The 16,984-nt window shown below is 42.6% G+C and overlaps 1 protein-coding gene across 3 annotated transcripts; it reads right to left on the bottom strand.

The window, feature by feature from the left end:
* Positions 1 to 1,114: 1,114 nt before the first annotated feature.
* Positions 1,115 to 14,942, bottom strand: cd44a (CD44 molecule (Indian blood group) a). Of its 3 annotated transcripts, none has more exons than XM_060911094.1 (5): positions 14,803 to 14,942; positions 4,182 to 4,787; positions 3,903 to 3,989; positions 3,725 to 3,803; positions 1,115 to 3,346 (listed from the first exon to the last, which is right to left on the bottom strand). In XM_060911094.1, exons 1-5 carry the CDS (start codon positions 14,861 to 14,863, stop codon positions 3,151 to 3,153), a joined length of 1,029 nt encoding a protein of 342 aa, XP_060767077.1. In that variant the 5' UTR covers positions 14,864 to 14,942; the 3' UTR covers positions 1,115 to 3,150. The 3 variants fall into 3 exon arrangements, with proteins under 3 accessions (XP_060767077.1, XP_060767078.1, XP_060767079.1); XM_060911095.1 differs by having other exon boundaries at positions 3,903 to 3,950; XM_060911096.1 differs by lacking the exon at positions 3,903 to 3,989.
* Between the last annotated feature and the right edge of the window lie 2,042 nt (positions 14,943 to 16,984).

Raw genomic sequence — 16,984 nt, 5'->3', positions numbered from 1 at the left:
ACATCAACTCTCCCAAAAGCATGTGGGAAAATGTGTAATGGTCTGATGAAACCAAGGTTGAACTTTTTGGCCACAATTCAAAAAGGTATGTTTGGCACAAAAACAACACTGCACTTCACCAAAAGAACCCCATACCCACAGTGAAGCATGGTGGTGGCAGTATCATGTTTTGGGCTTGTTTTTCTTCAGCTGGAACAGGGGCTTTAGTCAAGGTGGAGGGAATTATGAACAGTTCTAAATACCAGTCAATTTTGGCCCAAAACCTTCAGTGTCTGCTAGAAAGCTGAAGATGAAGAGGAATTTCATCTTTCAGCATGACAGTGACCCCAAAAAAGTTTTAGAATGGCCCAGCCAGAGCCCAGACCTAAATCCAATTGAAAATCTGTGGGGTGACCTGAAGAGGGCTGTGCACAAGAGATGCCCTCGCAATCTGACAGATTTGGAGCGCTTTTGCAAGGAAGAGTGGGCAAATATCACCAAGTCTAGATGTGGCAGGCTGATAGACTCCGACCCAAAGTGACTGAATGCTGTAATTAAATCAAAAGGTGCTTCAACAAAGTATTAGTTTAAGGGCGTGCACACTTATGCAACTAGCTTATTGTACGTTTTTTTTTTTTTTAATGCTTTTCCCCTGAACAGATTTGTTTGTTTTTCAATTGAATTGTACAGGTTATAGGTCACATTAAAGGTAGGAAAAGTTTTGAAATTATTTATCATGGTCTCATTTTTTTTACATCAGAAAAACCTATCATTTTAACGGAGTGTGTAGACTTTTTATATCCACTGTATATATATTCTGTAGATGTACTGTATATGGAGTACAGACAGTGCTTAAGTTCAGGAATATAGTAAGTAGAAGTGTGTGAATGTGTATATTAAGGTGTACATGTTCAGGCAGGGCCTGACAATACACCCAAGTTTTATGTCAGTTGAGATTTTTATTCATACGCTAATGAATATGTGCACCATGTTTTTAATGTGATGTTTTTGCTCTGTGCTCTGTTATTCCAGATTTACTGCAAAATAAACTTTCAAAACAAGATTTACTTATTGAATATGATTTTGGTCTATTTTCTATGGATGTTAATGTTATATTGTAAATAATGAGAACATCTTTATTTGAGAACGTCTTTTATTTTGAACTCCAATAAACTAAAAGACATATGGTTCAATAAATTGTTTCATTCACTTCATTAAGACAATGTCCTTTCCACCTCACCAACCCCACATGAATTAAAGATGAAATGGGAACAAACATTCTGTTCCCAATAATGGGAAATGTATTGAAAGAATAGGACAGACTGTAAATAGGAGCCTTGTACATGTAAACATGGGGACCAGCAAAAGGAGCTCACACATTATTTTCTCATGTTACTGTGCCTATAAGAGTACGTGGTCCTCGTACCTCATGTGGTCCTCTTCTTATTACCAATTAAGCGCATTTTTAATTCCTTAAACAAACAGGTATGCATGTCAAATAAATGTAGCATTTCATTGTTCCGTGCTTGATTTTCTGAAAGCATTATATTTTAGTACACAGTACTTACAGGTGGGTATTTATAAATAATAATAGTGAAATAGTGTAAAAAGAAATGTCATAATAGTTTAATAACATTTTAACTAGCAATTCTCTAGTTGTTCACTGTGATTAATTAAAGGTAGGCTGCCTTTCAGATTTTTCAAATGTAGGTCATAAAAAGAATTTTCCCTGACACCAAATTATTTAAGTTTAGTGGACTGAAAACTACTGAATTCAAATCACAGACTTCCAATTTTTTTTTGTAAATAGAGCAATTAATTAATTAATTAATTAACTTAATGACCATGTGGCCCTAAATTTTTTGCTATTTTTCCTGCTTCACCATGACCCAAATCAAGACACTACGTCATGCATCATGTGCTGGGCTTTCCCCAGTTGCGTAAGGCATTGTGGGATACAAATTTGAAACAGAAGAGCAAAATGGAGGACATGAGTGTGCGAATGGAACGTGAAAGACCGACCACAGTAACGGAAAGCGAGAAGAAAAGATGTTATGCTGCGAAGGAAAGGAAACGCAAAGCCAAACTAATAAATATAGGCAGTCAGTGAGCACATCGGTGTGATCAGCTGTTCGTTTAGCGACAGAATGATGTAACTGTGAGTGCACGGTCAAAGGTAAACCTGTAGATGGCAGTAATGCAACACTGTAGATGCCAGCTGCCGTAAAACCCAAAAGAAGAAGAAGAAGGTAAACCTGTGCATGCGCACACAGACTTCTTCTGTCTGCTTGACTGTGCGAAGCGAGTGATTTCATGCACATTATTTGCTCAGGAATTCCCTCAAATTAAATAACTTCCCAACCACAGAATGGCCGGATATTTTTAGATATTACATAAATAAACATATTACAATGACCAAATTCCAAAGGGAACTATCCATCCATCCATTATCTGTAACCGCTTATCCTGTGCAGGGTCGCAGGCAAGCTGGAGCCTATCCCAGCTGACTACGGGCGAAAGGCGGGGTACACCCTGGACAAGTCGCCAGATCATCACAGGGCTGATACACAGAGACAAACAGCCATTCACACTCACATTCATACCTACGGTCAATTTAGAGCCACCAATTAACCTAACCTGCATGTCTTTGGACTGTGGGGGAAACCGGAGCACCCGGAGGAAACCCACAGAGACACGAGGAGAACATGCAAACTCTGCACAGAAAGGCCACCTTTGAACCCAGGACCTTCTTACTGTGAGGCGACAATACAAACCACTATACTACTGTGTTACCTCAGAGAGAACTAAATTTCACTGATTTTATGAACTCGAAAGGCCGTCTAGCTTTAACAAACAAATTTCTTTCAAAATTTCAAGCAATAAAATAAAAAGGTGCAACTTCATGCTTGTGATTAAAATAAAGAAGACATCAAGAAACTAAGTTGTTAGCTGTAAGTGAAAACTGAAAGTCTATACAATGAGAAGTGCATTTCATTAAAGTGTGGTTTGTCTGTAAAGTGATAAGCATTTATCCATGAAGCACATTAACACTAAAAATCAGGCTGCACAGAATGAGCCAGAAAATAATCCAGCTTGATCTCGTTGGCTTTTAGCTCATGTTGGATTAATACACAGGGCTCAGGGCTTACTTCCTTTTCATTCCCACTAGTACTACATCAGATATTCCTTTTCTGGAATGTCTTCAATGCTGATGGTGGTACAGTCTTTCCTCTCTTCCTTTTGTGTGCTCATTAGTGCCACCATTTCCTTCTCTGATAGACGGAGAGTTGCTGCTTTGTCATATTTCTGATTATTTGTCGAGTCTGTGGAGTTGGGATTGAAGCATTTCCTACCAGGCCCATACCACCTAAACAAGAAAAAAAAGAAACAAGTTGTTATTATTATTATTATTATTATTATTATTATTATTATTATTGTAGCTAACAATAAAAGTCAAGAACTTAACTCTATTTATATAGTGTTTATAATAGTGGGTTGTAATTCCCACCACAGCGACAGAATAAAAAATTCATGGACCCTAAGCTGGACCAGTGGTTCTGGTCTTTTTAGTTTATAATTGTGATGTAATTTACTGCAAATGATTACAGATTGACATTGATATTGTTTATCTGAAACATACATTGTATATGCTTTCATTGCAAAATAAAGAAATATATTTAAAATGAAAGCAACCCCCCAAAAAACCTTGTGTATCTATCATAGGTTATTTAGTTTAAACAAGTACATGTCTTTGGTGGCGATCCCAGCAAGCACACAGATAACGGCTCCAAGTGTCAGGCATAATGCTAAGATGAGCAGCCAGTCTAGACAGAACAAGCACAGAATATCGATATGATTACACAGGGTTTGAAAAAGGTAGGAAATGATCAACAGTGGCATGCAACGTCATTGCGTAAACTCACCAGGTGTGCCTTCTTTGACCCGTGGAGATGCAGTGACTTTTATCTCATCTACATAATTATTCATAAGATATGTAGTCAGGCTAGGTACTGCACAGAAAAATGTAATCTAAGCTTGATCTTAGTTAAACATTACAGTTTTGTATTGCACCACTATTCAATGGAATAGCTTATATATGTCTGAACTTAGATTTAACTTTGATCTGTATAAGTACAAGTTGTACAAGTAATTTTCCAAGAACATATTTTGTGGCACATCGTGGTGATTAGATGATGGAATACCTTTGTTTTCTTGATCTGGACTATGTTTTTCTTCTTCTTCTTTTGTTCTGTATACAACTGCAATTCTTCCTTCTTTCTTAATTTTGGTTGATGTAGTTGTCAGCCAGTCTAAGTTGGTTATCCCAGATCCACTCCCTTCTTGCTCTTCATTGAGAGTCGTTGAAATCATGTCTGAACCTTTGCTGCTAAAGTCCTTTTTATCAACATTTTCTAAGGTGGTGTGTGTCACTGATGTGTCCTTCTTAATAATCTGTTCAGGGAAGATACCAGAGCCTTCAAGAGTCTCCTCCAGGGGCAATGTGGTGGTTTGGTGTGAGCCAACTTTCATCAAAACAGTAGCATTCTCATTCTTTGGAAGTTCGTTAGTATTTCCAGTGGAGAGTTTCGTACTAGCTTCTGGGGTTTTCACTGTAGTTATTGTTGGCAGACTATCCTTCTGAAACGGGGATCGATTTGCTTCTGGGTTAAGTGAGTCATGGTTAATAACGGCATGGTGATTATCACGTGGTATCTCAGTTTTGGTTGGCTCTTTAGTGCTGACTATAAAGCCGTCAGCCATTGCCTCTTCGAGGAAGTCTGCATCTGGTTCAAGATTTGTAGTCACACCTATGTGAAAAGAACATTAAAGTATATTACAAATGGTTAGAGAATTGACTTGATAAAAAGCTATAAATAATTTCTCCTAATTAAGTCATAGCCAATCCCTACACACTAGCTAGGTTTCTTATACAACTACCAAGATTGATACGTGCTTCTTGCCAAGACTGTTGAAAAAAAAAAAACTTGATTTTTTTTCAAACTGCTTCTCACGCCATGGAGTAACATACTTTCAGAAATGTGTATTCTATATTCTGAGATAATAAAAGCTTGTCATTGGTGAGTGTCCCTCTGACTTACAGAGGACATACTGTAGACAGAAAGACCGAAATGCTCTCTTGGGCGATCTCCCAGATATATTGGGAACGTTGAAGACAGTCTGGAGCCCTGTGACATAGTTTTACATTTTTAGATTGAGACTCAGGCACCACTGATCAGGCAGATGATAGATGATGTTATATGGTCATTTGATTTGAATCACACTCTAGATCATTCCTAGAGCAACACGATGTTCCTGTTCAAACATGCATTTCTCAGTAAACTGTGAGTTTCAGGGTGTGTTAGCAAAAGCATATTGAGTAGGTGGTTCAGAGTTGTGTAATCAATCAAATCCCAACGTTTCACATGTGTGGGTGGATTAATGAAATTGCATTGCATGGTGCTGTGCTTTGCCACATTACCTTTTGCAAGCACTGGATTATATCCTTCATGCTCTATATATTATTTTGTGAATGTGTGCCATATTTACAGATGAGAAACGATTATTAGCACAGATCTGGATACAATCTGACTTAAACCCTGCTGCCTTCATGCATAGCTTGGCAATGGAAACTTACTACACAAATTCAGGGTGGCCAATATCATATCAGTATCATATCTAAAATAAATTTTAAAAAGTGGGTGGTACATTCATGTCACTGAGACAACTCCTGAATAAATTGTATTTGGTGGAGTCATTTTAAAAGGGGGACATTTCACTATTATTTTTGTAAAGACAGTTTTTGACTTCTTTACAACTGCGATTCCAAACAAAGTTGGGAAGCTGTGTAAACCATAAATAAAAACAGAATGTGATGATTTGAAAATCACGGAAACCCTATATTTCACTGAAAATAGTACAAAGATAACATATAAGATGTTGAAACTGAGAAATTGTATTGTTTTGTATAAAATATATGCTCATTTTGAATTTGATGCCAGCAAAAAAAAAAAAAAAGTTGGGACTTTTTTGAACTGTGTTGCCTGTTTACTACTGTGTTGCATCACCTCTACTTTTAACAACACACTGTAAACATTCTGGAACTGAGGAGAATAATTGCTGTAATTTTGAAAGTTAAATGTCTCATTCTTGCCTGATATACAATTTCAGTTGCTCAGCAGTTCAGGGTCTCCTCTGTTGTATTTTGTGCTTCATAATGTGCCAAATATGTTTAATGGGAGACAGGTCTGGACTGCAGGCAGGTCAGTTTAGCACTCGGACTCTTTTACTATGAAGCCATGCAGTTGTAATATGTGCAGAATGTGGTTTGGCATTGTCTTGCTGAAAGAAGGAAGGCCTTCCCTGAAAAAGATTTTGTCTGGATGGCAGGATGTTGTTGATGAGCTCAGGCCCAGAGAAGGTGGTGGTGTTTCTTCTGGATATTGTTTATATACAGTTTTAACTTGCATTTGTGGATGCAGTAATGAACTGTTTTCACAGATGACAGTTTTCTGAAGTGTTCCTGAGCCCATACAGAGCAAAAAAGGTCACAGGCATCCAATATTGGTTTCAGCCTTGTCCCTTGCATACAGAGATTTCTCCGGATTCTCTGAACCTTTTAATGATATTATGTACCATAGATGATGCAATCCCCAAATTCTTTGCAATTTTACATTGAGGAACGTTATTCTTGAATTGCTGCACTGTTTGCCCACGCAGTCTTTCATAGAGTGGTGAACCCCTCCCCATCTTTATTTCTGAGAGACTCTGCCTCACTGGGAAGCTCTTTTTATACCCAATCATGTTACTGACCTGTTGCCAATTAATCTAATTAGTTTTGTTTTAATTACAGAACTTTTTCAGTCTTTTCTTGTCCTGTCCCAGCTTTTTTGAAACGTTTTACTGGCGCTAAATTCAAAATTAGCATATATTTTTCAAAAAACAATAAAATTTCTCAGTTTCTGCATTGTTGTTCATTCAACATGATATGTTGTATTTGTATTATTTTCAATGAAACATGGGGTTTCCATGATTTTGCAAATCTTCACATTCAGTTTTATTCATGTTTTACACAGAGTCCCAACTTTTTTTTTTTTTGAACTGGGGTCGTACGTTCCTGCTGCATTTTGTTTTGATGTGTAATTTGATGGATGTTCTGCTTATTTTTTTACTAGACATTCTTTAATTTATTCGGCTCTCCATTGCCTATCACAACCTCACATCACTGTGAGATTTACATGACTCCATCATTTCACCATGCAACTGCTGTCACATTCACATTGAAAATGGCTGAGACAGATGAACTTATAAACAAAGCTCATTGGAAAGAGGGAACTGATGGCTTTCAGATACCAAAAATAATATACATACACTCACTGGCCACCTTAATACCTGCGCACTTGCTCATTCATGTAATAATTCAACCAGCCCGTTATGTGACGGCAGGGCAATGCAAAAAATGCAGATACAGGAAATGAGATTCAGTTAATGATTGAATAACAGAATGGGGAAAATGCAATTGTGACTGTGATATGGTAGATGGTACCAAAATGGTAGGAAAGTATCAGAACACACAATATGCCAAATTTTGAGGTGGACGAGCTATAACATCAGAAAATTGCATCAGGCTTCTCTCCTGTCAGCCAATAACAGGGATCTGAGGCTACAATGGGTGTAGGCTCACCAAAACTGGACAGTTGAGGTTTGGTAAAACAGGAGCAAAGATTTGTCCATTCTCCAACACTTGAGTTTTGGTGGACACGAACTGAAGTCTTCTTTCATAAAGCCTCACCTGTTAGGACTAGGACTGTTTTGGCCTCTAGAGGCCGCTGTTATTTCCTTTTCATGTCGTGTTCATTTTGGCCTCTAGAGGCCGCCACTGTTCCTGTGTTTTGAGTTTGTGTTAATTGCCTAATTATCTTCACCTGTGTCCTTAATTAGTTTGTCTATTTATACCCCTGAGTTCAGTCCTCTTGTCACGGAGTCTTTGTGCTGTTATGTTTATCTCCAGTTTCCTTTGTACTGTGTTTTTTGATCTTCTTAGCTTTTGTATTTTTGCACTTTGCTTTTCTTTTGGATTATACTCTTTGGTTTTTTTTTTTGTCTTTTGTTTTGCCCTGTATATAGTGTATATAGTTTAAATAAACCTTTTGATTCTTTTTCTACTTCCGCCTCACGCCTCTGCATTTGAGTCATCCCCCTGGTGGCCTAGTGGGGGTTTGCTGGATTATCACACCAACGAACCAGGTTCGAATCCCAGCAAAACCCTAACAGAAAGACTCCGTCATGACCGACTCAGCAGAGGCTGCTTCAACTGTCTACCCGGCCAACCTTCAGGGAATTATGGCAGCTTTGACACGCTTCGGAGCGACCATGGACGCTCATGGACGTACGCTCACCAGCCAACGTGAGGCCCTCGCTCGCCACGAGGAGCTGCTTCAGCAAATTGGGAAAACCCTGGCACAGCTGACATCTCTGCCTGCATCTCCTGCTCCTGATCCAGTTCCTGCTCCTGATCCAGCTCCCACTCCTGCTCCAGTGCCTCCTGCAATGCTGCCTTCTTCACCTCGCGAACCCAGCCTTCCTGCACCACAGAGGTATGACGGCAAGCACAGTGAGTGCCGAGAGTTCCTTACCCAGTGTCAACTCACCTTTGAGCTTCAGCCTACCACCTACACTATGGATCGCCGCAAGATTGCCTTTGTGATCACCTTATTAGCTGGTAAGGCGCGAGCCTGGGCTACTGCTATCTGGCAAAGACAGGGACCTGAGTGCTTTGATTTCCAGCTGTTTTCTGAAGAGATGCTTCGGGTCTTCGATCAGGCAGACATCAGTACCGACGCAGCCCGAAAGCTCATGTCCATCCGGCAAGGAGGAAGCGTCGCAGATTACGCCATCTCGTTCCGAACACTCGCAGCAGTAAGTGGATGGAACGAGACTGCCCTGGTGTCAGCCTTCCACCATGGTCTGTCTGACCCCATCAAGGACGGTCTGGCCTCTATTGGATGCCCAAGTGACCTCGAAACCCTCATCTCACATGCTATTCGTCTGGACAACAGGATGAGAGAACGCCACCAAGCCTTGAGCCCCCCCAGCCTCCCTACCTCTACCTGGAGACCGTCTACCTCCTTCAGTGACTGTCCAGAACCCATGCAAGTGGGTCGTACTCGCCTCTCCGCATCTGAGAGGGAGCGCAGAAGGAGGGACAAGTGCTGCATCTACTGTGGCAAGCCTGGTCACTTCCGAGCATCATGTCCCGAACTCTTGGGAAAAGGACCGCCCCGTCCAGCCGAGGGAGGGTTGTGACGGGGCCTACCCTCTCTCCCGGACTCCCTGGCCAAGGAATCTACATCCCGGTCTCCATCTCCTGGGGTGAGTCTGTCCACTCTTGTCAAGCTTTGATAGACTCAGGGGCGGCTGGGAACTTTATGGATATTCACTTCGCCCAAAGCATCAATATTCCGACTGCACCTCTTGAAGTCCCACTGTCTGTGTCTGCCCTCGATGGCCAAGCGTTAGGTGATGGAAGAGTCACCCAAGTTACTTCTCCAGTTTTCCTCCAGTCTCAAGGTCACAAGGAAGAAATATCCCTGCACCTGATTCATTCACCTGAGTTCCCAGTTATTCTAGGCCTTCCTTGGCTTACTCGCCACAACCCTCGCATAGACTGGGTAACAAGCCAGGTTGTGGAATGGGGCCCTGCATGCCATGCCTCTTGTCTGCTCTCTAGCTCTCCTGTGTCTCCTGCCGAGCCCCCTGATCTCACCGAGTTATCTCAAGTTCCCACAGAGTACTGGGATCTCAAGGAGGTATTCAGCAAGAGCAGGGCCGCCGTTCTTCCTCCGCACCGGGCCTACGACTGTGCCATCGACTTGCTCCCTGGGACTACCCCTCCTCGTGGCAGACTGTTTTCACTCTCTCAGCCAGAACGCAAGGCCATGGAGGAATACCTCAAAGATGCCCTGGTCTCTGGGTTTATTCGACCCTCCACTTCACCTGCTGGAGCCGGCTTCTTCTTTGTCGGCAAGAAGGATGGGGGGCTCCGACCATGTATTGATTACAGGGGCCTGAATAAGATCACTGTGCGCAACCGATATCCCCTTCCGCTGATGTCCACAGCTTTCGACCTGCTCCAAGGCGCCACCGTCTTCACCAAGTTGGACCTACGGAACGCATACCACCTCATCCGTATCCGACAGGGAGACGAGTGGAAGACTGCCTTTAACACCCCGTCTGGGCACTACGAATACCAGGTGATGCCCTTTGGACTCACCAACGCACCAGCTGTTTTTCAGGCCCTAATCAACGACGTCTTAAGGGACATGATTAACCTATACGTTTTTGTCTACCTCGACGACATCCTTATCTTTTCCAAGACCGTGCAGGAGCACCGCCACCATGTCCGCCAGGTTCTCCAGAGGCTGCTACAGAACAATCTGTTCGCCAAGGCCCAGAAATGCGAATTTCATGTTCCCGAGGTCTCCTTTCTGGGATTTATTGTACGGACAGGCCAACTCCAAATGGACCCTGCCAAGACCCTGGCCGTCCGGGATTGGCCTACTCCCAAGTCCGTTAAGGAGGTTCAGCGGTTCTTAGGATTCGCTAACTTCTACCGCAAGTTCATCAGGAACTTCAGTTCTGTGGCAGCACCCATGTCAGACCTCACCAAAGGGACAGGTGGATCTTATGGCTGGTCTCCTCAGGCAGAAAAGGCGTTCAAAGACCTCAAGGACCGCTTCTGCACGGCACCCATTCTGGTTCTCCCGGACACCTCCCAACCATTCATCGTGGAGGTGGACGCCTCGGACAGTGGCGTCGGCGCGGTGCTCTCTCAACGTTCGGAAGGAAAGCTGCACCCCTGCGCTTACTTCTCCCACCGCCTGAGTCCTGCTGAGTCCCGGTACGATGTGGGGGATCGAGAACTGCTAGCGGTCAAACTGGCCCTTGAGGAGTGGAGGCACTGGCTGGAGGGAGCACAACATCCATTCCTGGTTTGGACTGACCACAAGAACCTGGAGTACCTCCAGCAAGCCAAGAGACTGAACCCTCGACAGGCTAGGTGGGCCCTGTTTTTCAGTCGGTTTGACTTCACCCTCTCATACCGCCCCGGCTCCAAGAACACCAAACCTGACGCACTGTCCAGACTGTTCTCTGCCACTAACAGGGAGAATGAAGTCGGGCCTATTATCCCTGTGTCCCGGATTGTGGCCCCTGTCCGCTGGGGTATTGAGGAGGCTGTCCGACGAGCCCAACGCCAGGACCCCGGTCCTGGGACGGGGCCACCAGGCCTCTTGTACGTCCCACATCAAGCCCGGGCCAAGGTTCTCCAGTGGGGTCACTCTTCCCCTCTCACCGCCCACCCGGGAGCTCGGAGGACCCTGGACTTCCTGAAAAGACGCTTCTGGTGGCCTAACATGGAGAAGGAAGTAAGGTCATTTGTCCTGTCCTGTGAGGTTTGCACCAGAACCAAGAACCCACGACAGCGTCCCCAGGGTCTCCTGCATCCTCTGACCATTCCCCGGCGTCCCTGGTCCCACGTGGCAGTCGACTTTATCACGGGTCTCCCTGAGTCACAAGGTAACACGGTCATTTTGGTCTTAGTTGACAGATTCTCCAAGGCCTGCCGCTTCATACCACTGTGCAAACTCCCCTCTGCTCTTGAAACTGCGAAACTTTTGTTTAATCATGTCTTCCGAGTCTTTGGTCTTCCACAGGACATCGTCTCAGACCGAGGGCCCCAGTTCTCCTCCCGAGTGTGGCACGGGTTCTGCAAGGTCATCGGAGCCACTGCCAGCCTCTCCTCTGGATTTCACCCACAGTCCAATGGTCAGACGGAGAGGCTCAACCAGGACCTGGAAACCACCCTGCGAGGCCTGGCTATGGATAACCCGACATCGTGGAGCACCTGGCTGCCATGGGCGGAGTACGCCCACAACACCCTGCAGTCATCGGCCACCAAGCTGTCGCCATTCCAGTGCCAATTCGGGTTCCAGCCACCTCTGTTCCCGGACCAGGAGGAGGACGCGGGGGTGCCCTCGGTCAACCAATATGTGAGACGGTGTCGCAAGACCTGGAGCAAGGTCAGGAAGACCCTCATACAGACCTCCAGAACCAACCAGACTCAGGCCAACCGCCATAGAAGACCTGCACACGCTTTCCGCCCTGGGCAGCGTGTTTGGCTGTCCACTAAGGACCTTCCACTGCGGGTGGAGAACCGCAAGCTTGCTCCTCGCTACATTGGCCCCTTCAAGGTGGTGCGCAGGGTGAACCCTGTCTCCTACCGGCTCCAGTTGCCCCGGACTCTGAGGATCAACCCCACTTTCCATGTTTCCCTGTTACGGCCCGTACTGACGTCTACGTATGCCCCTGCCCCTAGGAACCCCCCACCCCCCCGCATCTTCCAGGGGCAGACTGTGTTCACTGTGAATCGCCTGCTTGACTCCCGCCGGGTCCGCGGCGGGTTGCAATATCTGGTGGACTGGGAGGGCTATGGTCCTGAGGAGCGCTGCTGGGTTCCTGCTCGGGATGTCCTTGATAAAGAACTATGTCGGGACTTCCATTCGGCCCATCCGGATCGCCCTGGGAACGTCAGGAGACGCTCCTAGAGGGGGGGGTCCTGTTAGGACTAGGACTGTTTTGGCCTCTAGAGGCCGCTGTTATTTCCTTTTCATGTCGTGTTCATTTTGGCCTCTAGAGGCCGCCACTGTTCCTGTGTTTTGAGTTTGTGTTAATTGCCTAATTATCTTCACCTGTGTCCTTAATTAGTTTGTCTATTTATACCCCTGAGTTCAGTCCTCTTGTCACGGAGTCTTTGTGCTGTTATGTTTATCTCCAGTTTCCTTTGTACTGTGTTTTTTGATCTTCTTAGCTTTTGTATTTTTGCACTTTGCTTTTCTTTTGGATTATACTCTTTGGTTTTTTTTTTGTCTTTTGTTTTGCCCTGTATATAGTGTATATAGTTTAAATAAACCTTTTGATTCTTTTTCTACTTCCGCCTCACGCCTCTGCATTTGAGTCATCCCCCTGGTGGCCTAGTGGGGGTTTGCTGGATTATCACACCAACGAACCAGGTTCGAATCCCAGCAAAACCCTAACATCACCAGAGCAACATCTACACATTTTCATTGTTACGTATCAGTAAGTTGTTTTTGTTGTTGTTTCCTTTTATCTCTTTTTTAGAAAGGGTGCATTGATATAAACCTGTGATTTGCCTTGAAGCCAGAACTACTGCCTTCATCTCTAGCCGCTTTATCCTGTTCTACAGGGTTGCAGGCAAGCTGGAGCCTATCCCAGCTGACTACGGGTGAAAGGCGGGGTACACCCTGGACAAGTCACCAGGTCATCACAGGGCTGACACATAGACACAGACAACCATTCACATTCACATTTACACCTATGGTCAATTTGCCTGAGTTGTACTTGTACTGTTATAGAAAATTAATCAACATTTTCTGACCAATCAAATTATAGAAATGACTTTAATTCTGTATATTTGCATCAAATGTACAGTTGTATTGATCTCAGCATCATCATTACCACCATAGATGTAAATCGGACTCTGTGTAACTTCAGTAGTCTTTTCATTAGAATGAGGGTTCTGTCTGCTCTACCCACCTCTGCTCATTACAAATCTTGATTCACTGGAGCTGAGTTTTTTAAAAAAATGAAATATGAACTGAACCCATGTAAATGTTCTTCCCACGAACACCCACAGTTTCACAATTGCCAATTGTACACTGACGTAGAGGGAGTGCATCCAGGCCAACATTGTATGTATAATACTTTATGTATTATATACTGTATGTCCCCAGTCAACCATGCACAAGTCCAGCATTTATTTCACTGGTTCTTCTCTTTAACTTTAGTGTTCACTGTTAACTTTTCAACAGTGCTTTGGGAAATGATATCTACTGAGAACTCACTCAGAGATTTCAGTAAAGAAATCTGTCCGGTCTTTAACATAAGTCATGTTACATAAAACATGTCACATTCACATTTCATCACTGTTAGATTATGTTAAATTCCATTTAACCGAAAGCAGTAATGGCTTTTCTAGGTAATTCAGACCTATGATTGTCAATCTGCTATAAAAAAGCTTATTCATTTGAATAAATCTGCCACACTTCAGTGAAACAGTCATACACACCATATGTACACAACCTATTGTGTACACACCATGATTGAAAAGGGCCTTGGCATTTACTTTTTCTAGCACATTATTTAGTACTTGTGGACCCATGTTTTTGTCTTGTATTTGGTATAGGTGAATAAAAGAAACATTCTGAGTTTTTTCAGGTGTAAAACATGAAAAACATTAACCTCATTTTATTGAACATTGAGATTTCAGGCATCTCATGTCTGATTGTTGACCTTTAACCTGACTCATGATTTACTAATTCATGAAAATATATGGTAGAAAAAGATTTGTAGCACTTTAATCACAATGTCAGCATCATTAACAGCTCTATGCTTGGATTGGATTGCATATTGGATTGTATGTAGAATGGTTAGAGAAGCAGCTTTGGGACCAAAAAGGTTGCCGGTTCAATTACCTGGACCAGCAGGAATGACTGACGTGCCCTTGAGCAAGGCACCTGACGCCCAACTGCTCCCCAGGCTACTCTGGGTATGTTGTGCGTCGCTCTGGATAAGCGCATCTACTAAATGCTAGTAATGTAATGTAATTAATGTAATGTATATTTCTCTAGGATATAATTACACACACACACACACACACACACACAATATATATATATATATATATATATATATATATATATATATATATATATATATAAAATGTCAACATTCAAGACCATCACTCACCCTGAGTTGTCTGAAGTAACACCAATCCAGATGTGACTATAAGAAGCAGAAGAATGTGCATAGTTAATGCTGCTAGGTGTGTATGATACAGTCTATAATCAATTCCAGAGCCAACTTTTCAGCATGTGAGAAGTAGAAATGTGCCTCACCTTCTTTATAAACTTGAGTCATTCTGATGAGAAACTATGACATAAGATGGGTGGTGCAAGTGCAAACACGCCCTGTTTAGTGGGCCATTTTCTTCCTTTCTCACCTGGTTGATCACTATCATTACCTCATCTATGAGACTGTGCTTACAGCAGTTTATGTGGATCTTCATGGATGTCACAACTCATCTTGCACTACTTACTTCAAATATTCTACACACACTTAATTATAGTAGTAAAGTATATTTAGTGAAAGCCTGGGTAAAATTTTCTGAGGAACTAATGCAGTTCTTCAGGACAGTTGTTTCCAGAAATTGTCATTTTTCTTCTTGTGCCTGATGACATTGTAAATATACATGTCGACACATGGCTTTCCATGTGATTGAAGAGGAAATGCAAATTAAATAAAAGTCAAGTTAACACACATCAGGTGCAGGTGTCAGTTTTACAGATCTGGAAGGCAGTCTTCAGGCATGTTGAATCAGGATGATGAGTCAGGCAAATGAAACCTTTCTTCCCCATTTGTGCCAATACACTTTTCCTTCCTGTGCGCCTTGTATGGCATTGCTTCCAGCATGGGAATGGCTTTTATACTCCTCTGTGGAGAGTTAAAACACATTTAAAAAAAAAGGCACATTGTATTATTTTGATCTTGAATCTTTAGAATTGCAAAATGTATGCTGGTATCAAATGAGATCCTCCAGCAAGTCTCAACATCTAGTTCTCCAGAAATGATGGGATTAGATAAGATGAAGTTCTATATCAATAAGATGTAATGAAGCCATGATATTCTTACTCACGCAATAATAAGTTTATTTCATAGGGCACCTTATCTGTTTTTTTAAGACAGACACGTTCAGGATTTGCCCTGTTTGCTGAATACAGAATGTTTGCAAAGATTATATTTCTATGGTGTTTTGTTGCAGTGTGACTGGGACCCTCTTTATCTATATTATCTGCATCATCATGGTCATTTTCTAAAAATATGCTAACATATAGTATAGTCATGACAAATTACCCAGTAAAATTTTACTGTTCTAAAGGCAGGGTGTATAATAGAGTAAAATACGTCCAAGCACAGATCCTTGAGCTACGGCACCAGTTAAAAGACTGGACATGAGAGCTTCATAGTAGAGAGCGGAACACCTCAGAGAAATGTGATCAGTCTGTTTGTGTTTCGTTAATGATTAAGGGTATATTTTTCAACAGTTACCAGAAGAAATAGGAAGGTCGTTATTTACTGATGATGGGACATTATGGAAATTTGACATACATGATAAGGAAAGCTATTAATTCATTATGGAGATGAGCATTACATTGAGGGAGAGGTGGACAAAGTACCCAACTTCTTTACTTAAGTCAAAGTACAGATCCCACTGGTCAAATGTTACTCCAATACAAATGAAAGTTGTACATTCAAATTTTTACTTAGGTTAAAGTACTGAAGTATTTGCTTTTGAAAATACTTAAGTATTAAAAGTATATTTTCTGTCAACACATTGTTGTTTTATTGCCACAACACTTACAAAACCTCATGCCTCTGAAGCAACTGACTGGATTTACTGACTAACTTGTAGAACCTGTAGGATAAACATCTGGTAGAATGTTACAAAATGAAACACAACTAAACTGAAAAAGAGCCATTGTTATTTTAATTTTTTAAAATTGTATCACTCCTCCTCACCCCCACAAATCAGCATGGTAGTGTTCTGACCCAGCTCTGGCAGTGTGTGCACACATGGATGCATATGTTAATCAGGAAGACAGTGGAATAGCTGCAAATGCAGCTTGCTTGGAAAATAAAAATGACAATCCAACCTGCTTAAAACCCAGGTCAATGCCTCGAGCTTAATAATTGCCCAACAGCAACACTGCTTTCAGCAAGACAAAAAAAATGCAAGACCATCATCTGACATCAAAACAAAAAAATTACTGTGACTGACTAGTACAATACTGTCCATCTCACAGGTCTCACATGTGTGCGTGTGCAAGTGTCTGTATTCATGCACATATGAATCTGCCTGTGGAATCATGGT

The sequence above is a fragment of the Neoarius graeffei genome, chromosome 27 (assembly GCF_027579695.1).
Source record: "Neoarius graeffei isolate fNeoGra1 chromosome 27, fNeoGra1.pri, whole genome shotgun sequence".
NCBI lineage: Eukaryota > Metazoa > Chordata > Actinopteri > Siluriformes > Ariidae > Neoarius > Neoarius graeffei.
Note: the sequence above shows the minus strand (reverse complement) of the source record. Positions and strands in the feature narration are given on the sequence as shown.